Source organism: Maylandia zebra, linkage group LG7, assembly GCF_041146795.1.
Source record: "Maylandia zebra isolate NMK-2024a linkage group LG7, Mzebra_GT3a, whole genome shotgun sequence".
Classification (NCBI taxonomy): Eukaryota; Metazoa; Chordata; class Actinopteri; order Cichliformes; family Cichlidae; genus Maylandia; species Maylandia zebra.
In genome coordinates, this window is record NC_135173.1 from 16,515,669 (window position 1) to 16,542,135 (window position 26,467).

Genomic DNA, 26,467 nt, shown 5'->3' on the forward strand with positions numbered 1-26,467 from the left:
TCAATCCCTGGCTGCTCCAGTCTGCATGCCAAAGTATCCTTAGGCAAGATACTGAACTCAGAGTTTCACCTGATGCGTTTTTTCAGACAGTGAATGTATGTGAAGGTTAGACAAAAAGCATTTACACATTCAAAAACAAAAACAAAAACAGTTTTTAGGACTATGTGTGTGAATGAGGCTTATATAAACTGCTTTGAGTGTTCAAATAGAGTAGAAAAGCACTCTACCAGTTCATTTACTATTTATTTACTCTGTTTGTCAGATCTGTGGGCTTTATGAAGACATAAATGATTTAAAAACGCTCACAGTCAGCAAACAGATGTAATTGCTTGTCCTGTGTGCATGCTACTGCACATTGGCAACAGACGTCATGTCTTACTTTTTTTGTTTGTGGCTCTCATAGTCAGTGAATTTCCAGGTGGACTTGGGATGAGGGACAGATTCAGTAGCAGTGGGTTAATTACAGTGAAGCAAATTTCAAAGTGACCACTAAAGGAATTGTGAATAGCGTGTCCAGAGGTCTAATATATACAAATCCACAGGGTCTCTTCCTCACAGGGAAAAACACTCTGTCTTGGAAAATCACTCAGAGAAGAGAAAATGGTGAGACATTTATTTTATCCTAGTCTACACTTAAATGAAAGCAGATGTCCTCTTAGCACTGTGAGGTGCAAACTACATCATCAGTTTATCCATCCGTTCTCTTCCGCTTTCTCCCGATCAGGGTCGCAGGGAGGCTGGAGCCTATCCTTCACTCAAAAAAGTCAACTAAGGCAGTTGTTTGATTAATTCAATAGACATTTGTCTATTTAACATGAACATATTGAGTTTAGGTTTTTAAATCATTATCAGTTGTTGGTTTAACATAAAATAACAAAAAGTTTAATGAACTAGATTTGCATTCTTCAGTTCAATTTTAAATCAACAACTCTAAAACCGATGCCTAGTGCGCATGCTCAAACTTCCCAGAAGTGAAGAGGCGGGAACGCGGAGAAAGTTATATGTGTTCAGTGGACTGCCATTTCCCTTTGCGGAATCTTCCACAATACAGGTAAGTAATAAATAACTCAAAATATCTTAGCCAAACGAAGTTGTTCCGTCGGTTAATTGTTTAACAATGTTTTTAATTCCAAATGTGTAAGTTGTCATTAGACAGTGGAGTGGAGCAAATACAGTGAAAATCTGGTATTAGACGGTGCCAATCGGTACCGTCTAATACCTGATTTCTAATCCGCTCTGGGTATATTTATACTATTATTAGCATTTCCACTTCATTGTTTTTCTTTTTTTTTTTTTACCCGTTTTTGCAGTTAGTCTTATAGTGTTTTTAGCGGTTATTGATATGTTTAATTCAATATTTAACACGTTTGTAATTCACTTTCAAAGTAAATGAAGTTAGCTAAAGCTAGTATGGTTGTCTCATTGAACTTTTACCTAGCTCTGTTAGCATTCACTTTGGTTTTAAATGACGGTTATTGCAAGACATGGTCTTTGTTCACTTTTTTTATTATCATTTGCATTTTTTCTTTCTTTCTTTCTCTCTCCTTTTATTTTAAGCATTCGGCCTCTCGCAGTAATGCAAGTTAAACTAGCATGCGCGAGTTGCTAAATATTAGCTGTGTCCAAATTCACGGGCTGCATCCTTCAAATTACCGCGGTAAAGTGAGCCGTCATTTGTGAGCCGCGGTCAAGCCAGCCGCCTCCTATCCGCCGCATAAATTTCCTTGCGCTTTTACACCAGTCTTTACGGTAGCGCCTTTTTGCTTTATGTGCCGATTGAAAGCCTATACCCGCGCACACGTGCTGTTCGTGCGCGCACAAATTACAATGTAACAGCCCGATACAGTCAATACAATTATGGAAATGTCAAAAATTCATTAAAAATCATCCTGAATAGTTGAGGTCCAACTTTCAACACATCCCTCCTCTGGGACACCTACTGTACCTGTGTGCCAGGTTTCACCAAGATTTACTGTAGAATTCCTCAGAAATTAAAGGGTACTTGTATTCAATGCAATACAGTCAATACAATAGAATTATGTCAATTTTCAGAAATTCATTAAAAAATCATCCTGAGTAGTTGATGTCCAACTTTCAACACATTCCCCCTCTGGGACACCTACTGTACCTGTGTGCCAAGTTTCATCCAGATTTACTGTAGAATTCCTCAGAAATTAATCAAAACATTTATTCAATCTAATACAGCCAGTGCACTACAATTGTGTCAATTTTCAAAAATTCATTAAAAATCATCCTGAGTAGTTGATGTACAACTTTCAACACATCCCTCCTCTAGGACACCTACTGTACCTGTGTGCCAATTTTCATCCAGATTTACTGTAGAATTCCTCAGAAATTAAAGGGTACTTGTATCCAATGCAGTCGGCCAATACAGTAGAATTATGTCAATTTTCAAAAATTCATTAAAAATCATCCTGAGTAGTTGATGTCCAACTTTCAACACATCCCTCCTCTAGGACACCTACTGTACCTGTGTGCCAGGTTTCAGCCAGATTTACTGTAGAATTCCTCAGAAATTAAAGGGTACTTGTATCCAATGCAGTTGGCCAATACAGTAGAATTATGTCAATTTTCAAAAATTCATTAAAAATCATCCTGAGTAGTTGATGTACAACTTTCAACACATCCCTTCTCTGGGACACCTACTGTACCTGTGTGCCAATTTTCATCCAGATTTACTGTAGAATTCCTCAGAAATTAAAGGAAACTTATATTCAATTCAATACAGTCAATACAATAGAATTATGTCAATTTTCAGAAATTCATTAAAAATCATCCTGAGTAGTTGATGTACAACTTTCAACACATCCCTCCTCTGGGACGCCTACTGTACCTGTGTGCCAAGTTTCAGCCAGATTTACTGTAGAATTCCTCAGAAATTAAAGGGTACTTGTATCCAATGCAGTCGGCCAATACAGTAGAATTATGTCAATTTTCAAAAATTCATTAAAAATCATCCTGAGTAGTTGATGTCCAACTTTCAACACATCCCCCCTCTGGGACACCTACTGTACCTGTGTGCCAAGTTTCATCCAGATTTACTGTAGAATTCCTCAGAAATTAAAGGGTACTTGTATTCAATGCAATACAGCCAATACACTATAATTATGTCAATTTTCAAAAATTCATTAAAAATCATCCTGAGTAGTTGATGTCCAACTTTCAACACATCCCTCCTCTGGGAAACCTACTGTACCTGTGTGCCAGGTTTCACCAAGATTTACTGTAGAATTCCTCAGAAATTAAAGGGTACTTGTATCCAATGCAGTCAGCCAATACAATATAATTATGTCAATTTTCAAAAATTCATGAAAAATCCTCCTGAGTAGTTGATGTCCAACTTTCAACACATCCCTCCTCTGGGACACCTACTGTACCTGTGTGCCAAGTTTCAGCCAGATTCACTGTAAAATTACTCAGAAATTAATGGACATTTATATGCAATTCAATACAGCCAATACACTACAATTATGGAAATTTCAGAAATTCATTAAAAATCATCCTGAGTAGTTGAGGTCCAACTTTCAACACATCCCTCCTCCGGGAAACCTGCTGTACGTCTGGGCCAAGTTTCAGCCAGATTTACTGTAATATTCTTCAGAAATTGCAGGGAACTTATGTTCAGTACAAGAAAGGCTGAAAGACGACCACCACTGAACAAGACACACAAGCTGAAACGTCAAGACTGGGCCAAGAAATATCTCAAGACTGGTTTTTCTAAGGTTTTATGGACTGATGAAATGAGAGTGAGTCTTGATGGGCCAGATGGATGGGCCCGTGGCTGGATTGGTAAAGGGCAGATAGCTCCAGTCTGACTCAGACGCCAGCAAGGTGGAGGTGGAGTACTGGTTTAGGCTGGTATCATTAAAGATGAGCTTGTGGGGCCTTTTCGGGTTGAGGATGGAGTCAAGCTCAACTCCCAGTCCTACTGCCAGTTTCTGGAAGACACCTTCTTCAAGCAGTGGTACAGGAAGAAGTCTGCATCCTTCAAGAAAAACATGATTTTCATGCAGGACAATGCTCCATCACACGCGTCCAAGTACTCCACAGCGTGGCTGGCAAGAAAGGGTATAAAAGAAGAAAAACTAATGACATGGCCTCCTTGTTCACCTGATCTGAACCCCATTGAGAACCTGTGGTCCATCATCAAATGTGAGATTTACAAGGAGGGAAAACAGTACACCTCTCTGAACAGTGTCTGGGAGGCTGTGGTTGCTGCTGCACGCAATGTTGATGGTGAACAGATCAAAACACTGACAGAATCCATGGATGGCAGGCTTTTGAGTGTCCTTGCAAAGAAAGGTGGCTATATTGGTCACTGATTTGTTGTTGTTTTGTTTTTGAATGTCGGCGAGGATTCCGCACGGCACTCCCCTCCATTCACCTCGCGAATCTCCGCTCTCTTCCAAACAAAGTCGACGAATTACTGCTCTTAAACCGGACTAACAAGGACTTTGCACGCTCTGCTGCCCTCTGCTTCACTGAAACCTGGCTCAGTGAGCGAGTCCCAGACGCTGTCTTAAATCTGCCGGGCTTCCAACTTCACCGGGCGGACCGCGAAACAGAGCTCTCAGGGAAAACAAAGGGTGGTGGAGTCTGCTTCTACATTAATGAAGGTTGGTGTACTGATGTCACAGTGTTACAGAAACACTGCAGCCCACACTTGGAAAGTTTTCTCATCAACTGTAAACCTTTTTATTCACCGCGGGAGTTTTCTTCCTTCATGCTGGTCAGAGTTTACATCCCTCCACAGGCCAACGCGAACAACGCACTGTGCGAGCTGGCTGACCAGATTACTACCCTGGAGAGGAAATTCCCGGATTCCTTTACAATTATTCTTGTGGATTTTAACAGAGTAAACCTAAACTACGAACTCCCTAAATACAGACAGCATATAGACTGCCCCACCAGGGACAACATCATACTGGATCACTGCTACACCACTCTAAAAGATGCCTATCGCTCTGTGCCCCGGGCAGCTTTGGGACATTCTGATCACTGCATGGTCCATCTTATTCCAGTTTATAGGCAAAAACTCAAACGTGCGAAGCCTGTAGTCAAAACTGTGAAGAAGTGGACTAACGCAGCAAAGCAGGAACTGCAGGACTGTTTTGACTCCACTGATTGGACTGTTTTTGAAGCTGCATCTAAGAACCTAGATGAGCTCACGGACACTGTGACATCATACATCAGTTTCTGTGAAGACGTGTGTGTGCCAACAAAGACCTTTTGCACATACAACAACAATAAACCATGGTTCACTCCTAAACTCCAACATCTTCGTAAGGCCAAGGAGGACGCCTACAGAAGTGGTGACAGGGTCCTGTACAAGCAAGCCAGGAACACACTGACCAAGGAGATCAAAGCAGCTAAAAGGATCTACTCCTAGAAGCTGGAAGAACGGCTCTCAGCCAACGACCCTGCATCAGTGTGGAGGGGCCTGCAGGAAATCACCAGCTACAGACGCCCCCCACCCACTATTGAAGCAAACAAAGACCTGGCCAACGAGTTAAACACTTTCTACTGCAGGTTTGAGACGGACAGACTCCCACGCCCCACCCTCCCCTCCCCAGGGACATTGCTTCAGACATTGACCCCCAACACACCTTCCACCTCTCCCCCCTTCACCCTGCCCCTCCCCAATCAAGACTCAACGACCACCCCCACCCTCCCCAATCCAGACTCAACGACCACCACCACCCTCTCCAACCCAGACTCAACGACCTCCACCACACCTCTCACCCCCCTTTCCTCCTCCCTGAAACTAAGAATACACACTCAGGATTAGGGCTGCACGATAAATCGAAAATTTATTGTCATCGCGATATCAGCCTGCGCGATGGGCCCATCGCAAAAGACGGCGTAAACTGCGATAATTGGGTACCTTAAAATGTTTACACACGTGCTGTAAAGAATTTACCAATCAAAGAAATCCATTTACACATTTGACCAGTCGAATAGAGCCCTTCACGGCATTAACCAATCAAATGGATTAGAGGCCCGCCTCCTACGCAGGTCGGGCGCGAACAACGCTGCAGCAACGAGTCAGAGTTGTAATGGCTGAGAGCGAGACGCGTGACGAGAATGCTACTGAACTCGTGGCTAAAAAAAAAAATAGTACCTCACTTATTTGGAGGTACTTTGGATTTGATAAAGACGACGTTCTCCAAACACAGGTACTCTGCAAAACTTGCCGAACACTCGTGGCAACCACCAGAGGAAACACGACTAATCTCCACCATCATCTTCAATACAACCACAGAGAACTGTTTGAAGAGTTCCAGAAAGATAGGGCTAGCCAAACAAAGGTTGCTAATGTTAAGACAAAGAGCGCAGCAGTCCAACAGCCGTCTCTGTATCAGAGTTTTTCAAGTGGAATTCCTTATGAGAAAACGTCGAAGCGGTACAAAGAAATAACAGAGGCCATTACACATTTTTTGGCTAAAGACATGATGCCTATAAATACAGTTAGCAGAGAGGGCTTCACCAGTCTGATACATAAAGTGGACCAGAGATACCGCATCCCCTCACGAAACTACTTTTCACATGTCGCCATTCCACAAATGTATGAAACATGCCGCAAGACCGTCATGTTTGAACTGAGCCAAGCTGAAAACTACGCAAGCACTACAGACCTATGGTCAAGTCGTACAACGGAACCATATATGAGTTTCACAGTGCACTTCCTCACCGAAGACTTTGAACTGAAAACACGGTGTCTAGAGACTGTGTATTTTCCAGACTCCCACACTAGTGAAAATATAGCCCATGTATTACGTGAGGTGTTAGCCAGCTGGGATCTTAAAGAAGATCGACAAGTGTGCATCACCACAGACAACGGTGCCAATGTTGTGAGAGCCACGGAGCTAAACAACTGGGTCAGACTTCAGTGTTTTGGACACAGGCTGCACCTTGCAATCGGTAAGTTTTATTCAAGGCAGATCTTTTTAGCAATGAAAATGTGCTATACATTATTATCAAATTGATATTGATAAGGATAATGTTACCTTTTTAGACAACTTTAGTTATAAATTTCAATTAGGTTTTTTTTTTTTAAAAAAAGGTTTTAAACATGACAGTTTTTTTGTTTCCTCTTATTTCTCCAGAAAATTCTATCAAAGATGATGCCCGCATTGCCCGAGCCATTGGACTTTGCAAAAAGTTAGTTGGACATTTTTGCCACAGCTGGAAAGCAAAGATGGCTCTGAAAAAAGCACAGCAGAAGCTCAACCTCCCAGAGCACACACTGATCACAGAATGCCCAACCAGGTGGGGTTCCAGGCAGAAGATGATTGAGAGAGTCCTGGAGCAGCAGCGGGCCATTTCTGATGTCATCTCAGCAGACAAGAAATCAAGACACTTGATTCCTACTTGGCAGGATCTTGAGGTACTGGAGTCTGTCAACCAGGCATTACACCCCCTGCAAGACTTTACAGATGCCCTGTCTGGTGAGAGCTACGTTAGTGTTTCATATGTAAAACCAGTCCTTCATCTGATGAAGACGTCGGTGCTTGCAGAGAAGGAAGAAGACAGTGATTTGACAAAATCAATTAAGAAGAAAATCCTCGAGTACCTGATTACTAAATATGAAAATCCAGCTACCCAGGAACTTATGGACATGGCGTGCTTCATGGATCCCAGATTTAAAGTCAGCTACACCAGCACTGATCGAGTCTCAGACATCAAGACCAGAGTGATGTCAGAAATGGAAGCAGTGGCACAGAAGGTATTCATGCATGCTTATATATAAAACCTTTCAATTCATATTTAGTCCAAAATGTTTACTTTTCTTATAATCTGCTTTCTGTTCCAGGAGAGAAGCTCCGCTGAACCAGAGGCCCAGACAGATGATCCACCCAGTCGTCCCCTGAAGAAGGCAAAAAAGTCCCTGGGCAGTTTCTTCAAGGCAGCTCCAATCCCTACCTCCTCTTTTATGCATCTCTCACAAGCTGTTGAAGCTGAGCTTAACAGCTACTTGCTATCCACGGCCATAGACAGTGAGGAAGACCCCTTGGCATGGTGGAAACTCCACAAAATGACATTCCCACAGCTAAGCAAGCTTGCAAGGAAGTATCTCTGCATACCTGCAAGTAGCTCACCTTCAGAGAGACTTTTTAGTACATCAGGAAACATAGTAACATGTCAGCGCACATGTTTAAAACCTTGGAGAGTAAACATGTTGGTTTTCCTTAACAAGAACTTGCCATAAAAAACATTCACTCAGGAAGGATGAATGCAAGATAGAGAAACCTTTTTTTTTTTTCAAAAAATTACAAAAATACACTACCTACATTGTTCTTAATTGTTGATAATATTAGTCTTGGCCAGTACGACCACAAAGGTAGACAATTGTTCTTTGGTGTGTTCCCACAGCAGACAAGTTCTTACCTATAGTTTAATCTAGTAAAGTTTCCACTCCAGTTTTGACTTGCATCATAACTACTTGGTGAGTGGTAAAATGATGAACAACTGCATAGAGATAATTTGCAGTATAATTTAAGTTATGTTTATTTAAAACTAATTATAGAGACCGGGAAGGATGTCTTTCAGAATTCAAGCCTCAGAAATTTTTTTATGGGGGCAATGTTTCAATGTTTGACTGCACTTTGTTGTTACACTGCTAATACAGCAGCTTTCATTAAATAAAACTGTGCAGTAAAACGGAAATTATGTATTTGTTTTTTGTTTTTTTTTTGCTATTTATTTTATCGCAAGTCATATCGTTATCGCAGTATTGATCACAGTTATCGCACATCGCAGGTTTTCCTAATATCGTGCAGCCCTACTCAGGATGTGAGCCGACTATTCCAGAAACAGAAGCCCAGGAAAGCCCCCGGACCAGATGGCGTCTCACCCTCCTGCCTCAAAACCTGTGCTGAACAGCTGGCTCCCATCTTTACTCGCATCTTCAACAGATCCCTGGAGCTGTGTGAAGTTCCCTCCTGCTTCAAACGCTCCACCATCATCCCTGTTCCCAAGAAACCCACCATCACAGGACTGGATGACTACAGACCTGTCGCCTTGACGTCTGTGGTCATGAAATCCTTCGAACGACTGGTGTTAGCCCATCTGAAAGACATTACAGGCCACCAGCTGGACCCTCTGCAGTTTGCCTACCGGGCAAACAGTTTGGTGGATGATGCAGTGAACATGGGGCTGCATTACATCCTGCAACACCTTGACCGCCCGGGAACTTATGCCAGGGTCCTGTTTGTGGACTTTAGTTCGGCTTTTAACACCATTGTGCCTGAACTTCTCTCCTCCAAACTCTCCCAGCTCAGTGTGTCACCAGCTACCTGTCAGTGGATCACCAGCTTCCTGACAGACAGAAAGCAACAAGTGAGGCTGGGGGAGATCACCTCTGAAACTCGGTCCCTCAGTATTGGTGCCCCTCAAGGATGTGTCCTCTCACCACTACTGTTCTCCCTCTACACTAACGACTGCACCTCCAAGAACTCGGCTGTCAAACTCCTAAAGTTTGCAGATGACACCACTGTCATTGGCCTCATTCAAGATGGTGATGAGTCTGCATACCGGCAGGAAGTTGAGCGGCTGGTACTCTGGTGCAGTCAGCACAATCTGGAGCTGAACACTCTTAAGACTGTAGAGATGACAGTGGACTTCAGGAGACATCCCTCAACTCTGCTCCCCCTCACCATATCAGACAGCCCTGTGTCGACTGTGAAGATCTTCAAGTTCCTAGGTACAACCATCTCCCAGGACCTGAAGTGGGAGACCAACATCAACTCCATCCTCAAAAAGACCCAGCAGAGGATGTACTTCCTGAGACAACTGGGGAAGTACAGTCTCCCACAGGAGCTGCTGATCCAGTTCTACACTGCGGTCATTGAGTCTGTCCTGTGCTCCTCCATCACAGTCTGGTATGGAGCAGCCACTAAACAGGACAGGAGCAGACTGCAGCGGACTGTACGGGCAGCAGAAAGGATCATCAGCGCCCCCCTGCCCTCCATCCAGGATCTGTACCTCTCAAGAACCAGGAAACGGGCAGGGAAAATCATCGCAGACCCCTCACACCCTGCACACAGACTTTTTGATCTGCTGCCCTCTGGCAGACGGTACAGAAGCCTGCAGACCAGGACCACCCGACACAGGAACAGTTTCTTTCCCCTCGCCATCTCCCTTCTTAACAGTTGACCTGTCACACTGCTCCCACTGCCAGACTGCAGCTGCACCTTATGTACATTTTGTAGTATTCATTCCACCTCATTCATTTCTGTATTTTATGTATATAAGTTTAGATTCGTTATTTATAGTTGGTTTACACAGCTTTGTGTATGTATGTGTAATGTGTATATATAGACACTTGTGTGTGTGTGTGTGTGTGTGTGTGTGTGTGTGTGTGTGTGTGTGTGTGTGTGTGTGTGTGTGTGTGAGATTTACATTGCTGTGCTTGAGAGCCACCATCTACCGGAACCAAATTCCCTGTATGTGTCTGCACATATACTTGGCCAATAAACACGATTCTGATTCTGATTCTGATTCTGAGATGTATATTTGTGAATGTGGAGATGTTATATTGGTTTCACTGGTAAAAATAAATAATTGAAATGGGTATATATTTGTTTTTTGTTAAGTTGCCTAATAATTATGCACAGTAATAGTCACCTGCACACACAGATACCCCCCTAAAATAACTAAAACTAAAAACAAACTAAAAACTACTTCCAAAAACATTCAGCTTTGATATTAATGAGTTTTTTGGGTTCATTGAGAACATGGTTGTTGTTCAATAATAAAATTATTCCTCAAAAATACAACTTGCCTAATAATTCTGTACTCCCTGTAGGTCTGTTGACAGAGCTCTGTACAGGTCTGCTCGAGCTGACCTGAAAAGGGGTCCCACCTGTCCAGCAACAACACATGGCATGGAATAATAGACATCATAAACCACAGAGGCAGAACTGTGAAAACAGAAAACCTGAGTGTGCAGCTAGCAGAGGACATAAACAGCTTCTTTGCCCGCTTTGAAACACCACAACAGCAGCATTCATCTGCCTCAGCCCTGCTCCCATCCTCATCCTCACCTGGTTCCTGCACCGCTCCATTCACTGTAACGGAGCACGATGTCAGATGCGTGTTCCTAGCAGTGAACCCCAGGAAGGCAGCCGGTCCAGACGGAATACGTGGTAAAGTGCTAAGACCATGTGCCCACCAGCTCACCCTCATCTCCACCAGAATCTTCAACCTCTCACTGGATGAAGCAGCCATCCCATCCTGTCTAAAATCAGCCACAATCATCCCAGTACCAAAGAAGTCTCCCATCACCAGCCTGAACTATTATTGCCCTGTGGCCCTCACACCGGTAATCATGAAATGCTTTGAGAAACTAGTCCTTCAGCACACCAAGGATTACCTCCCCCCAGAATTCGACCCCCACCAGTTTGCATACCGTGCAAACAGATTCACAGAAGATGCCATCACCCTCCACTCGGTGCTGAGTCACCTAGAACAGCGGCAGAGCTACGCCAGAATGCTCTTTGTGGACTACAGCTCACCCTTCCACCACTCGCCCATTGAGAGCCTACTAACTTACTGCATCACAGTATGGTACAGCAGCTGCACTAAGGCGGATAGAGCCACCCTCCCAGCATGTTTGCAATGAGTAGGAGATGCTCTGTATCTCACTGTACAACTGTATAGTGACAAAGGTATTGGGTTCTTTTCTAAAAATTGCTATAAACAGAGGAACCCAAACTGATGAAAAGTGGCGAATATTTTTTTTCAAATGACTATTTTTAGTGGATTTTTGATATAGAAGCAGAATGACAGAATGTTAAAAGAAGTTACTTTTAGTCGCTCTAAGCTGGGCATTGCGTTCTCTGGCTGTTCAAAGCCATGGAACTTTAGACTTTCCAAGCAAATAATGATGGCCATACTGATGTTCTTTTCAGTACATTTTACTTTATGTTCATTTTCATTTTTATGATGTTTCTATTTTTACATAATTCCTCCCACATAGCAAAATTGGTATGGCCTGGATCTGTCCCACACAATGTGCTTACACATGGCCTGCGTACCGCAAAGAATGACGGCCCTATGGTGGCCCAGATCTGGTTTACCAGAGGTGGCCCACACATGAGCCAGCACAAGGCCAGTTGCAGACACACTGCTGGCCCTGTGCTGGCCCAGAACAGTTTCAGCTCTGGCCCCAGATGTCAGCCTAATGTGCACCTTAGCCATGTAAGCCATGTAATAACAACATGTGCTGGAACATAATAGTGCAAAAGTAACATGACGAAACTCTGTTCAGACAGTGAATGGACTGATTCTTATACAGCACTTTTTTACTCACCCATATTACTCAAAGTGCTCTATACAACATGTCACATTCACCCAATCAGGCCAAATGTGGCATGCCATCACATAAACAGTGCCATCTTACCATGCCAGAAGTCAGCCAGCAGTGCCGGCTTGACACCAGATCCAGGCAAGACCCGTCTGCTATGTGGGATGACTTGTTCTTTTGGCATTTTAGTTGTGGATTATGTTTGGACTGTGTCTCTTGCCCTTTCAGTATTGTTTTCTTGTGCTTCTAAGTGTCCCTTTGTTTCTTTTTAGGTTATGTAGTATGGGTTAGAGATATTTTGTATGTTGTTTTTGTTTAATAAATCCGCCTTTTGGATTATTCCCTGATGTGCCTGAGTTCTGTTATTTAGTGTCACTTTGAAAGGACACACATCCAGCATTGACATATAATTGTTCTTTCAATTTTTGATAAAGATTACAGTGAATTGAGATGTAACTTGGCCCAGAGGTACGGTAGGACGCCCAGAGTAAGAAAGTGTTGAAAGTTGGACCTCAACTATTATGGATGATTTTTAATGAATTTTTGAAATTTCCATAATTGTAGTGTATTGGCTGTATTGAATTGCATATAAATGTCCTTTAATTTCTGAGGAATTTTACAGTAAATCTGGATGAAAATTGGCACACAGGTACAGTAGGTGTCCCAGAGGGGGGATGTGTTGAAAGTTATACATCAACTACTCAGGATGATTTTTAATGAATTTTTGAAAATTGACATAATTCTACTGTATTGGCCGACTGCATTGGATAGAAGTACCCTTTAATTTCTGAGGAATTTTACAGTAAATCTGGCTGAAACCTGGCACACAGGTACAGTAGGTGTCCTAGAGGAGGGATGTGTTGAAAGTTGGACATCAACTACTCAGGATGATTTTTAATGAATTTTTGAAAATTGACATAATTCTATTGTATTGACTGTATTGAATTGAATATAAGTTTCCTTTAATTTCTGAGGAATTCTACAGTAAATCTGGCTGAAACTTGGCACACAGGTACAGTAGGTGTCCCAGAGGGGGGATGTGTTGAAAGTTGTACATCAACTACTCAGGATGATTTTTAATGAATTTTTGAAAATTGACATAATTATAGTGTATTGGCTGTATTGCATTGAATACAAGTACCCTTTAATATCTGAGGAATTCTACAGTAAATCTGGATGAAACTTGGCACACAGGTACAGTAGGTGTCCTAGAGGAGGGATGTGTTGAAAGTTGTACATCAACTACTCAGGATGATTTTTAATGAATTTTTGAAAATTGACATAATTATAGTGTATTGGCTGTATTGCATTGAATACAAGTACCCTTTAATTTCTGAGGAATTCTACAGTAAATCTGGATGAAACTTGGCACACAGGTACAGTAGGTGTCCTAGAGGAGGGATGTGTTGAAAGTTGTACATCAACTACTCAGGATGATTTTTAATGAATTTTTGAAAATTGACATAATTCTATTGTATTGGCTGTATTGCATTGAATACAAGTACCCTTTAATTTCTGAGGAATTCTACAGTAAATCTGGATGAAACTTGGCACACAGGTACAGTAGGTGTCCCAGAGAAGGAATCTGTTGAAAGTTGTACATCAACTACTCAGGATGATTTTTAATGAATTTCTGAAAATTGACATAATTCTATTGTACTGACTGTATTAGATTGAATAAATGTTTCCATTAATTTCTGAGGAATTCTACAGTAAATCTGGATGAAACTTGGCACACAGGTACAGTAGGTGTCCCAGAGGGGGGATGTGTTGAAAGTTGTACATCAACTACTCAGGATGATTTTTAATGAATTTTTGAAAATTGACATAATTCTATTGTATTGACTGTATTGCATTGAATACAAGTACCCTTTAATTTCTGAGGAATTCTACAGTAAATCTGGCTGAAACTTGGCACACAGGTACAGTAGGTGTCCCAGAGGAGGGATGTGTTGAAAGTTGTACATCAACTACTCAGGATGATTTTTAATGAATTTTTGAAAATTGACATAATTCTATTGTATTGACTGTATTGCATTGAATACAAGTACCCTTTAATTTCTGAGGAATTCTACAGTAAATCTGGATGAAAATTGGCACACAGGTACAGTAGGTGTCCCAGAGGAGGGATGTGTTGAACATTGGACCTCAACTATTCAGGATGACTTTTAATGAATTTTTGAAATAAACATAATTGTAGTGCATTGACTGTATTGCACTGAATATGAGTTTACTGTGATTTCTGAGTAATATTACAGTAAATCTGGGTAAAAACTGGCCCAGAGGTAAAGTAGGTGTCCGAGAAGAGGATTGTGTTGAAAGCTTGGCATCAACTTTTAAGAATGATTTTTAATGAATTTTTGAATATGCAACCAGACTGTCACGATGGCTGTATTGAGCTGTTCCATTGTAATTTGTGTGCGCGCGTGCGTGTGACTGTTCACGCGCGTGCGTGTGTGCGCGAGTCTAGGCTTTCAATCAGGATATAAAGCGAAAAGACGCTACCGTAAAGACTGGTGTAAAAGCGCAAGGGAATTCATGCGGCGGATAGGAGGCGGCTGGCTTGACCGCGGCTCACAAATGACGGCTCACTTTACCGCAGTTTCAAATTGACTTGAACGCTAGTGCATGGGAAAAAGAGCATAAACACGAGGTCAGAGGAAAAGGCAATGGCGGATAGTTATGAAAATTGCCTGTCGGACCTTTACCGCAACTACCAGCATCTTTATTGCATAGTGTGAAACACTGCTATTACATTTGGCAACAGATTGGATATTTATCTGTGAATTTTATATTGGAAGAGGTATTTATATGTATTTGTATTTTTTTTTTATACATTTGCAACAAAGTAAAAAAAAATCCACTGTGGAATTTTTATAAAATAATTTTGTCTGTTTTCTTTACCATAGTAACACCACAAAGAAAGCTGACCCCTTTTTCTGATTGTTTGTGCCTCCTCTTTAATACATGGTAAGCCTTTTACCATCATATATTTATTATGATAGTTTTATGATTTAATCAAAGTGGAAAAAAAAGGTGCCAATAAAACCATCCTTAAAACTGCTTTTCTTTTTTTCTTTCAGTGACTTGTATGTGGCAGTGCAAGCGTTGTTCCATCAGGGAGAGTAGTAGGTACAAATTATTGAAACACTGTACAGGGCTCGCCAAATCGCTAGCCCGACGTCCCGGGGCTAGCGATTTTTCCAGTCGGGCTACCAAAATCTATCTCTGCCCTGCCCGTCGGGCTGTCATAGGAAGGAAAAATATATGTCAATGCTTCTGCATTCTTTCGGAAATGTAGCTGGGTAATTATGTCATTGGCATCGGTGAGCCACTGTCAATATGTGACATATTGAAATCGCGTTTGAATTCGCGCTTGTTTTTTGCTTTCACTTTGCAATCGCGCGCGAACTGTGTATAGAGAGTGATAGTACTGATTGGTGAGTGATGATAATTTGCGCACCAATTCCTCTGACATCGTCTTATCAATCGTTAGCTTACTATGCAAACATGACAAGTGAAATCTCCCGCAGCTTAAACATGTGAGAGGTTGATCGCGCAGAGAATCGCTGAGCTTATGTGAGTGCGTGTGTAAAAGCAGCAGGATATATATTTCAGTTCTGCTGAGCCAACTAAGACAGGTCAGGGTGAAGAAGTGACAGCCAAAGAAAAGCTTACCACAAAACGGAAAAGTTATGACAAATCAGACTAAGGCAAAAAGAAAGTGCAGCTTTATGGTTTCATAGACAAAATAATTTCTGTGGCTGCAATATGACGAGCTAAATAACCAGGGCTGCACATAAGTGGTCCGCAGGTGCGTATTTGCTGTCAAAATAAAAAACGCGCACAAGATAAGAAGTTGCAACGCGTGTTTGCATACATAAGATTTTCTGGAGGAGGACAGACATTTGTTTAGAACTCTTAAATATGTCGAAGAAGCTCCTTTAAGCAATTACTTTGGTTTTCCTCCACCTCCAAAGAAATGTCAGAAGGAGTCCAAACCACAAAATAAGCGCGTATTCTCGGAAAAGTGGTTGCAGAAGGTGAGCTGGCTTCAAACAAATGATGAACGCACAGATGTGGTGCAGAATGTGTCGTGAAAATCCCACTCTAGCGGACAAAAACAGCCTTTTATATGGACGCAAACGCGCGTTGCAACTTCTTATCTGTTGCGTGTCTTTTATTTTGACAGCGAATGCGCACATGCGGACCACTTATGTGTACCCGTGTAAATAACATAATGTTCTGCCGGGTGTGTTGTTGATTTTCCCTCGATTTCTGAGTCGACAAGCACCTTTGTTACTGGGACCAGTAATTTTAAGAAAGGCCCCCATTAGAAATGGATTATTGCTCAGTCTGCAATATCTTTCCCAGAACAAACACCAATTGCAAATAACATACTAAAAATAAACCTGAAAATCAGTTTAGAACACCGTACTATGTTGCAAAGAGTGAACTACCACTGGTGCAATTTAGCAGTCTTTGCAAACTTCAAAAAGCAAATGGCCTAGATCTTGGTTCCACTTGCCTCTTACTTGTGACTTTAGTGGAAATTTCAAATTCAGGATCTGACACAGACTGATTCATGTTCTACACAGACAGCACTGATGTCTGCATGGTCTTCTAAAAGCAGCTTTAGTCAGCTTAGATGTGAAGTGAGTGAAATATACAGTTGAGTTTTTAATCAATGTATTTGTTCTCTATTGCAGATTGACAAGGAGTTTCTGCGAATCACCACAAAGCCTCTGCTATCTACTTTCTTTGCCGAGCTTGACCAATACGCGCCACGCTTAATGGAAATCTTTCTGACCAAAGGAGGGACACGTGGAAAGAAAATAAGAGGTCTCATGCTTGCCATCTCCAAGGTTTGTATTAGGATTGAGTAGACTTTGTCATAGGCAGCAAAAATAACTTTTATTTGGAGATGAAGTTGTCAATTTTGTTTCGGCTTAACAAATGGTACATGCCAGGTTCTAACCTAAAGAATAATTATGCAAGTTAACTGATTACCCTAGCTTTAAGAAAAACAGACTGGTTTTGGCTCATATTATCTCCTCCTCCTCTCCAGCATGACAACATCCATACCAGACGAGCATGCATCTTGAAGTCTTTGTGCATCTACCTAAACGAAGACTATGAGAAGTTAATAAAGGAGTACTTGGTGAGTCACTGTGACAGCATGTTGACCGTAACATTCTCATACAAATTGTAACGTTGCCTCAAATGCAAATCGTTAAAATTAAAATTTTGAGATTAGCAACAAGACACCTGGTATTGGGGAAAGCATGTCTTGAATACCAAACAGTATTAAGCGTTGCAATAAAGAATTTCTGGAATTTGGTATTGGAAGGAAAGAAATTTATGCATACTTAAACTTGATACACAAACATACAATGCATTTAACATGCATCAAGACAATATTGCTTTTGAATCTGTACTTGGATTAAAACAAGTCCTGGGGCCCGTTCTTCGTACCTAAGTAAGTTAGCTGGATTTGATTGTTGACGATTTCGCGTGATCCTGGATCGTTCGGTTCCCTGAAGCTCATCCGGGACTTGCTGCCATAGCAACAGAGCCGTAAGCGTAAACCTGCTCGGGAGCAGGTTCACTTTATGTAAACAGGATTAGATCGCGGCCACGCAGGTATGTCCGCTTCATTTATACGAAAGCAACAGCGATATTCCACCACTGTTTCACCATAAATAAATAACATCAATGTAACTAAAGATAATGCAGCACTTGATCCATTTATTGATTTCACACAGATACATACAGGTCATTTCCTAAAAAAGGGAAATGTACTATTAACATTCTATTACATGTATGTGATTATTACAGATGTAATTCATATTTCAGAGTAGTAATTGCAAATTACTTTGTGCAATCAAGATGAGAGACCACGGCTATAACAGCGAAGGTGGATTTGGGAAGTCTGTCGCAGCCGTGTCCTGTCCGTATACGCGACCAACCCATTGCGGAAGGTGCAAGATTGATAAGGAGAGTCCTCAGAATTCAGCGTATATTGCGGGATAGACAGGATCCTTTAGCTCAGCGCGACAGTGTGCTCATTGAGAGATATCGATATTCCCGTGAGGGTATTATTCACTTAACCAACTTGTTGACGAGGGGGTGCAGGACCACCACCTTTCTTTTTTTGCTCTGCCCTTTTCTTGGTTGCTGTTATGAACAAACAAACAGATTATTCCAGGGTCTCATTCCAAGAGACTAAAAGCAATATAAGTGATAAATATTACCATTCTGTAGAATATTCTTATATTTCACTTTTACTTGTTCCCATGTTCTAGTGGGTCCTGTTGTGGCTCTAATGTGAAAGGGGATATAATATAACATAATATAATATAATGTAATATAATATTGGATAATATAGTGTAATATAATAAATTTACCCTACCGCCTACTGGTGTTGGCCAGAGGGGCCGATGGCGCGATATGGCAGCCTGGCTTCTGTCAGTCTGCCCCAGGGCAGCTGTGGCTACAACTGTAGCTGCCTCCACCAGTGTGTGAATGTGAGAGTGACTGAATAGTGGCATTGTAAAGCGCTTTGGGTGCCTTGAAAAGCGCTATATAAATCCACTCCATTATTATTGTTATTATTAAATTACTTACGAGTTTAATTTGTCAGCAACTTTCTGCCAGCCCTCTCTCCTTGCTTTTGCAGCCTTTGCAGTGTTCCCTTGCGTTTTAATTAAACTCTGAAACTCCTGAAATCCCTCACTCAAGAGTTCTTGCTCTGCTGCCGAAAAATACCGAGCGCGCTCCTTCGACATTTTCGCCGACCAATCAGAGGGTTGCCGATCAATGTTTCTACTATCGATGCGTAGCCCCTTTTACGACACCCAGTGATCTCACATTACTTCATCCAGCTGTACTGATCGTCAACAGCAGGTGTGTTCGGAGAACCGGATTAGCGAGCTCACGGTTAGCGCGATGATTTGGTCTTGGATGCGTCATTTGATCTTGGATGTAGTAAGCGACGTACGAAGAACGGGCCCCTGTTGTTTTTTCATTGCTATGGTCATCAGTATTTGTAAATAGAAATGTCTATGAACTTTGAGCTGTTTAGTACTAACACTTCTATACCTGTTTTATTTTAGCAGCTGAGTTAGCCTTTTCTCGAGTCCTGTCCCCCTAAGTTACTCTTGCTACGTCCGACAAACAAATGGTTTCCTCTGCGCACCAATGGGTACCCGAATGTGCGAGCAGACATGCTTCATAATGTTCGGTACATTTACCTGGGAGTGGGGCCATACACACTGTTTAATCCATTCACGTTGTTTTTGACTTTGTGAATGGAAAGAACACAACTCCTCCAGACACAATCTCTCGGCGTATCGGTGGGCACACCGCTTCTCCATCTTGCTTGAGGTTAATGTTTGTCAGACACAGTAACGGTTGCTATAATGTGTAATTGGACAATGGCCCTTTCGGGGGAGGGGCCGGTGAGAGGTCAATTATGCCACCTCTTTTGACATGAGAGGTGTATTTTATAATTTATGTATTGGAGTAATTACTAACAACTACTTTAGTGGTGTAATTTTCTGTTTATTACTTTGACTACTTGGATTTTATGAACAGCATAGAAACAGTTGTTTAAACAATCTCTTAAATTTTACTTTGTTGTCTTATATTTTTTCATGTAGGATACGGACAGCGAGGCAAAAAGCTGCATGGAGCAAACTGTGATGGGGGTGTACGTCATCCAGAAGGAGGGTGCTGAACCTGAAGATGACCCAGAGGACGTTGGTGTCCTGATTGAGGGTGTGGAGGCTAACACTGATTTGGGTAACATTGCACAAGCATGTGCTCTGTTGTTTGGACTCATATACTGTTTGAACCTGAGCTACCCACCAGAACTTAAATGCACCTTTGAAGTCCTCCAGAAGATACTTTTAAATCTTGATGGACAAAAGCTGTCTTCAAAGGTACAGTTTCTGAAAAACAAGCTTATGGGGTGAGAGCACTTGAAAATGACTGATAGGTCTTGAATGGTTCATTGGTGCAATGGTGATTTCCAATATATAATGTTAATATTTGAGTTGTTTATATTTTTTTCTTTCATTTAAAAAATATTTTTTTAAGTTTTTGGATTCTCTCTGTTGGGCAATTCACCTTTTATACAGCACTGCCGATGATTTTTGTTTGTCCTTATATAGATGGCTCAAAATGGATCAGAAGTACTGACAGAAGTACTATGTTGTGTTTATGTGTCAAGGGCCTGTAAAATTTAAGACCACTGCCACCTGTTAAGTTCACTGTATTATTGTGTCCATTTTGCTTGCTAGCATGTTTTAAAACACAGCAAAAACTATATTGCTAGCTGTGGAGGACTGCAACCAAAATTAAAAAAATAAATACAGAAATATAAAAATTGGTCAAACTAATAATTATTTCAATGAGATACACCAAACAAATATAGATTTTCATCACCTATGGATTTTTTTGTTGTTGTATTGCCCCCAAATTATTTCTAATTATTTTATTTTTCCAAATTCACACAATAGTAATTCTATTTTGTCACATGTTTTAACTTGCCAAGTGGGAGATGTATTTTTATCTTTTAGTTTAATTTTTTTAAAATGCAGTCGATATATTGAGCAAATTTTGCATCTGTTTTTAGTTGTCGAAGCTTTGGTTCCAACATATTACCTATGTAAATAAGTATTCTAACGTTTACCTTTTGAAGTGGCATAATGCTTGCAGGTGTACAAAAATGGTAAGCTTTTATATTGTCCACTAAATCCAGTTAATAAAGATAATGTTATCATAATCTGATTGTGACTTTTTTTGTAAAGTAGTGGGTTTCTAAATGTGTAACAAATGTAAACAAATCTAATTGAAATAATTTGGTTGAAATGAGTGAAATCATTGCCTTGATTAACGAAGTAGTTGTTGAAACAACAAGATTTAATTCTGTTTTCCTAAACTTTTTAAATTGTGTAGAATGAATTAAAACAAATTTCACTCTACATACTTAAATAAATCACTTCAAATCAATGTAAGTATAGTATGTTGATCCAACGTAATCTGATTACATTAAACCACCAAATGCTAAATGTGTTGGTTTGACATGATCGAAAAGGGTTTATTGTACTTGGTTAAATTGTGTGCAAAAAGGGTGCCATGATTAAATTGTGTTCATCCAACAACAGATTTTTTTGAGTGTTGCTACCTTGGGGCGAGAGGCAGGGTACACCCTGGAGAGATTGCCAGTCTGACACAGGACTCAAACTACATTATGTATTTGCTTAACTATTACTCACCTCTCATTGAAAGTTAACAACCACTAAGATTATTGTACATTCACAGATGCCTGCTAATTACTGCAGCTGAAATTTCATTCACAAAAACTGGAGCACATTTGTACGGTCTGTTAGTACAATTAACTGCACATGAGTCACATTGTTTGACAAATAACTGAAGAAAAAGGAACTGACAAAGACCAGTGATTGTATAACAGGGTCCAGTTCAGTGACCCCATACTGCGTTGTTACAAAAGGGAGGAAATGAGCTTCGAGCCATTCCTAAATGCAACGGAAGGTTTTCTTGCAATTCAGCTAGTGCTTTATTTTTCAGCCTTTCGGGTTGTTTTTTGCAAATCATCCCTTCACAGAAAGCCACAGGGAAACTTAATTAAATGTCATATATGTGTGCCCATTTGTTTACCTCTTTTGCTGTGATGCACCTGCGTGTAGTACTCCTAAACACCAATGATGTGTTGAAGTGGATATTTTCTCTTTTTTTGACCGTTCTCTATAACTCTGGGAAAATCCAGTTCAGCAGTTTCTGAAATACTCAGACCAGCTAATCTGGTATCAACAATCACGCCACATTCAAAGTCACTTAAATCACCTTTTATCCCCATTCTGTTGCTCGGTTTCAGCCCATTGATAAACAACAACAAATCCTGGTCTGAGTGTGGGGGATTGTCACATTTTCTCTATCTAGTTTCCAGCTCCACAAAAAAGTGATTTTTTTTTCTTAAAAATATAAATAAAAATTTTCAATCAGTTAAGCATATTAGAAAATTGACAAGACATGCCCTAATGTAAAAAGAATGGTGATAATTATTGTATCAAGAAACAATAAACCTTTCATCTAATTAGAAATCCCAGTCTTCAATTAATTCAATACAAAATATTACATAGAGTGCACTATACAGGTCATCGGATGTTCAAGATGGGCTTTACGTCTACCAACAACTGCTCACACTGCCAAACCAATTCACCGGACAATTATATCCACGCTCTTTGGTTCTGTCCACCAGTTCAGAAGTTTTGGCGCGAGATATGTGAAGACTTATCGAAGTGTCTGAAATGTAACATTCCAACTTCCCCCTTAGTGTGTTTGTTGGGCAGCTTAGATAATGTCACTTCAGAAAAGAATATCGCCCATATGGTTTTCACTGCCCTATGCATAGCCAAGAAAACTGTCCTCATGAACTGGAAAAATAAAAATAATCTTAATTCTAACCAATATAGAAATTATCTATTAGATTACATTAGTCTTGATACAGCCTCTGCCACCACATCAGATCAATTGCTCTGGGCTCCTTTGATCAGCTCCATCACCTAGTGGGGGTGGGGGGTCATAGTTTGGTCCCGCCTTCACTGTTGTGATTGGTGTGGGGGTAGGGACAGGCTTAGGGCGTCGGGGGGGTTCCCCGGAGGCATCTTCCTTGGGGGGCTCAACCCGGGGTAGCGGTCATGTCCGGTTAGGGGCTCTGTTGGCTCTCCGGTGACTGTTTCCTCGCGGCTGCATGCAGCGGGGCTAGGGGAGGGTCTGTGCTGACGGACGTGGGTTACTGACCTGGTAGCCTGGCTGCCCCTGGGTGGGTCCGGGATGGGCGTGAGGTTCTGGGGGCGCTCCGTCTCTGGGCTGGGACCCGGACCGGGCCTCGGGGGCTTGGGTCCTGGTTGGTGTGTTGCCGGGGTTGTGGGCGGGTGGGTGCATGGGGGCCCAGCCCTGGAGCAGGGTGCCGCCGGTGCGTCGAGCCACCTGGGGGGCTCTTCAACTGGTGGGGGAGATTGTCACATCTTGCAGGAGCTTTCCTCTCCTCAGGAGCTGCCTCTGCAGGAGGGGGAGATACAGGAGAGGTGGAGGAAGATCTCAGCCTGGGTGTTTATTGTCTTATGTAGTCTGGAAGATGAGTGGATGGTGGGGTGGGTGCAGTTTTCTCTGTGGTGGGGTTGGGTGGACTGTCCCGGGCTCTGTGGGGCCGGGCGGCGCTGCTGCACTGGGCCCGGTCTGGATGGGCCTGGGCCCCCTTTCCCTGGCGGGTCGCGGCGTATGGGGGTGCCTACTGGGGTCAGCGGGGGAGCTGGCCCCAGGGAGGGGTCACCTGCCCCTCCCTTCCTTCCCTCCCCATCTCCAGCTGCCTCCCTCTTCCCGCTCCACCACAACCACCCACACATGCAGGGCCCTGGAGTAGGGGTATGTCACCAGGGTGCAGAGGAGGCTACCCCCCCCCCTCTGTCCCCTTCTGGCTGCCTCTGCCTCAATTTTATCCCACAACTTAGATATTCACATTACTCACACTCTCATTACACATACATATAGGATCTTGGAGGTGGGCACGATACACGGAGTCCAAAGTACCATCAGGGTGTACACCCCACCCCTGGCATCGTTGCCCACCTCTCAATTTTAAATACACGTAGACATTGAGGGCTAGCAGGAGGGACCATGCGCTTACCTGCTGCTCTCTGGCAGGTAGCTCCAAGCCCTCCTGGGTTTTAAATGCACCTTAGAACACACATGCATCAACATTACAATGAGCGGGTGGAGGGAGGTTCGGAGTCTTCTCTCACCCCCGTTCTCTGCGACCTGCTGGAGCAGGGGGGCTAGGACTAGGAGGAGGAGTTGGCCGTCCGACTGCGGTCTGGAGTGTGGAGCCTTCCTGCTGCTGCGGAGTCGGGGCGGTCTGCCTCCCCCCACCGCAGGGAAAAGGGAAACACCACCTGGGTCTGGGTGCAGTTCCCCCCTCCAGGGGCGGGGGCACCTAGACCCGGTTTGTAGAGTATGCTTGGGGAGTGTGATCGTGTGTACAACGTCTCTTTATGTATGTCTCCACGTTGGTTGAGTGTGGAGTAAGTGCATATGAGAGCATGAGGGTGGGAATGGATGTTTGTATCTGTGTGTGCCTGTATGTCTGTGTCTATATGTCAGGTTGGGTGTCAGGCGCCACCTCTCTGGGGACATCTCAGGCCCTCCAAGGTTTGGAGGCCTATCTCCCCCTACCACCACTTCCCCTGCCAGTGGCGGACCCCCTCAGACATCGGTGCGTTGGTGGTTCTTTGTGTCCGGGGATGGGCGTCCAGGTACACACCGGCTCACTCCTTGCCGGCCGCTTATCGGGGCCTGGAGCCTGGGGCTCGCTTGGGCCACTTCGGAGGTGGGGTGCCCCCGGCCTCTCGGCCTGGGGCTCGGTCACTCAGGCGCAGCTGGCTGCCGGCGGAGCTCACGGGCGCGTCACTGCAACTCCCCCTGGCTTCTGCTCCGCGGCTGCTGAGTGAGCCCTCATCTGGGACTCTCCTCAGCTCTTTCCGGGACAGTGGCGCAGCTGCCCCTCTGTTGGTCTTCCTTGGTCTCTTGTGTTCTGGGGGCCTCTGGATGTCTGGAGTTTTGATCTCCTCCACACCTGCTTCACGCCCTGGAGGACGGGGCTGTGGCCCCCCCACACCCTCTAGCAGATTATTACATGAAGGAACCTTTTAAAAAAACAAAAAACAAGCGCGTCCATGCTCACAGGTGTACACACGGGTGATCACACCCACAAACTACACCCTTTTTGGCTCCTACCTCAAAGCACACTGTGTTCTGTTGATCTTATGTGCTGCACAATAATGTTTAACATTTAGTATTTACTGTCATATTCCCATATATCATTGTGATGTTGTTTATTCTATTACTCTTGTTCTCTTCTGCTTGCTTTCTTTTTTCTTTCTCAGCAGGTGATCCAGGTGATTGATATATGCATTTTTTTTTCTCTGCCCGTTCTGTTGGTTTTTGTCTTTTGCCCTTCTCCCCTGTCCCTCTTCTCAGCTGTTTCTCTTTCCCTCTTTCTTTCTCCCCTTCTTTCCCCCAGTCAAGTCTGTCCCGTATTCAGTAAGTGAAAATAAAATAAACAATAAAAGGTGAATCAAATGGACCATTACGGCAAGGCTGGGATGGTCAGTTTGGTAAAGTAAATCCGTTGGGCATCTTTCTTTGCCTTTAGACAACAATTCTGATGGCAAAAGAGCCAAACGGGACAGGCCAAAAAAAAAAAAAAAAAAAAAAAAAAAGGGCAGGGTTGTCTGGTTCTGTGGCGTATGAGCCAACATAACTCTGTGATGATTAAATGACAACAAATAACCGCAAAGTTGTTTTTATAAATACTTTTAATTACATTATACATGTTTGGACAGCTATTTTCAAGGGGTAACTATCTGCAGTACAGACTTTGATGGAGTGGAAATATTCTCACACTTTCAGTCCAAGCTTCTTCTCTTTTTTTTTACATGCTTGTATTTATTAGCCTCTTTAGTTGACACAGAGACATATGCAGTTTTCACCTTCACTTTTTCCATCCAAACTTCAGCTGAAAACGTGCTGTAATTGGTTTGCCTCAATGCTATGTTGTTCACTTGCACACAGATTTTCCATACGCATGCCTAGTTATTTGTGAATATCTGACCTATAACAAACAGCTGTTGGCTGGCTGCTTAGTTCTGCCTCAGATGAGAGCAACCTCTTTGCCACAGTCGACATACAAATAAATAAACCGTTTATTTATCAGGCTTTTAAACAACATTGAGCTCGTTATACAGTCGTTAGGATGACTTGTGTCATGCATCAGTTTGAAATGTCATCTTGTGACCTTATTATCCCCCGTTGTTGTGATTAAACCTGTATTTGTGACTCTCTTTGCTTGTGTGTGCGCTTGTCTGCAACAGGTGTTGATACATATACAAAAAAAAAAAAAAAAAAAAAAAAAAAGGTATCGCACACCACAGCCGCTCTATCACGTGACCACACTGATCCAACGTGCTACGGTTATAAGCCGAGTTATGCAATGTCGCAAGTTTTGTGAGGTGCTTTTTTGATATTTAATGGATCGATTACATTTTTTATTTCTCT

At 42.5% G+C, this 26,467-nt stretch overlaps 2 protein-coding genes across 3 annotated transcripts; both read left to right on the top strand.

The window, feature by feature from the left end:
* Positions 1–980: 980 nt before the first annotated feature.
* LOC112430941 (uncharacterized) lies at positions 981–21,116 on the top strand. 2 transcript variants are annotated; one of them, XM_076887044.1, is made up of 6 exons: positions 981–1,051; positions 15,238–15,298; positions 15,412–15,460; positions 17,038–17,193; positions 17,397–17,489; positions 19,990–21,116. In XM_076887044.1, exons 4-6 carry the CDS (start codon positions 17,122–17,124, stop codon positions 20,302–20,304), a joined length of 480 nt encoding a protein of 159 aa, XP_076743159.1. In that variant the 5' UTR covers positions 981–1,051; positions 15,238–15,298; positions 15,412–15,460; positions 17,038–17,121; the 3' UTR covers positions 20,305–21,116. The 2 variants fall into 2 exon arrangements, with proteins under 2 accessions (XP_076743159.1, XP_076743160.1); XM_076887045.1 differs by lacking the exon at positions 981–1,051 and having other exon boundaries at positions 14,942–15,298; positions 15,412–15,456.
* On the top strand, positions 5,824–8,774 carry LOC143419389 (E3 SUMO-protein ligase ZBED1-like). The gene is made up of 3 exons (XM_076885905.1): positions 5,824–6,942; positions 7,128–7,747; positions 7,835–8,774. Exons 1-3 carry the CDS (start codon positions 6,078–6,080, stop codon positions 8,228–8,230), a joined length of 1,881 nt encoding a protein of 626 aa, XP_076742020.1. The 5' UTR covers positions 5,824–6,077; the 3' UTR covers positions 8,231–8,774.
* Positions 21,117–26,467: the final 5,351 nt, after the last annotated feature.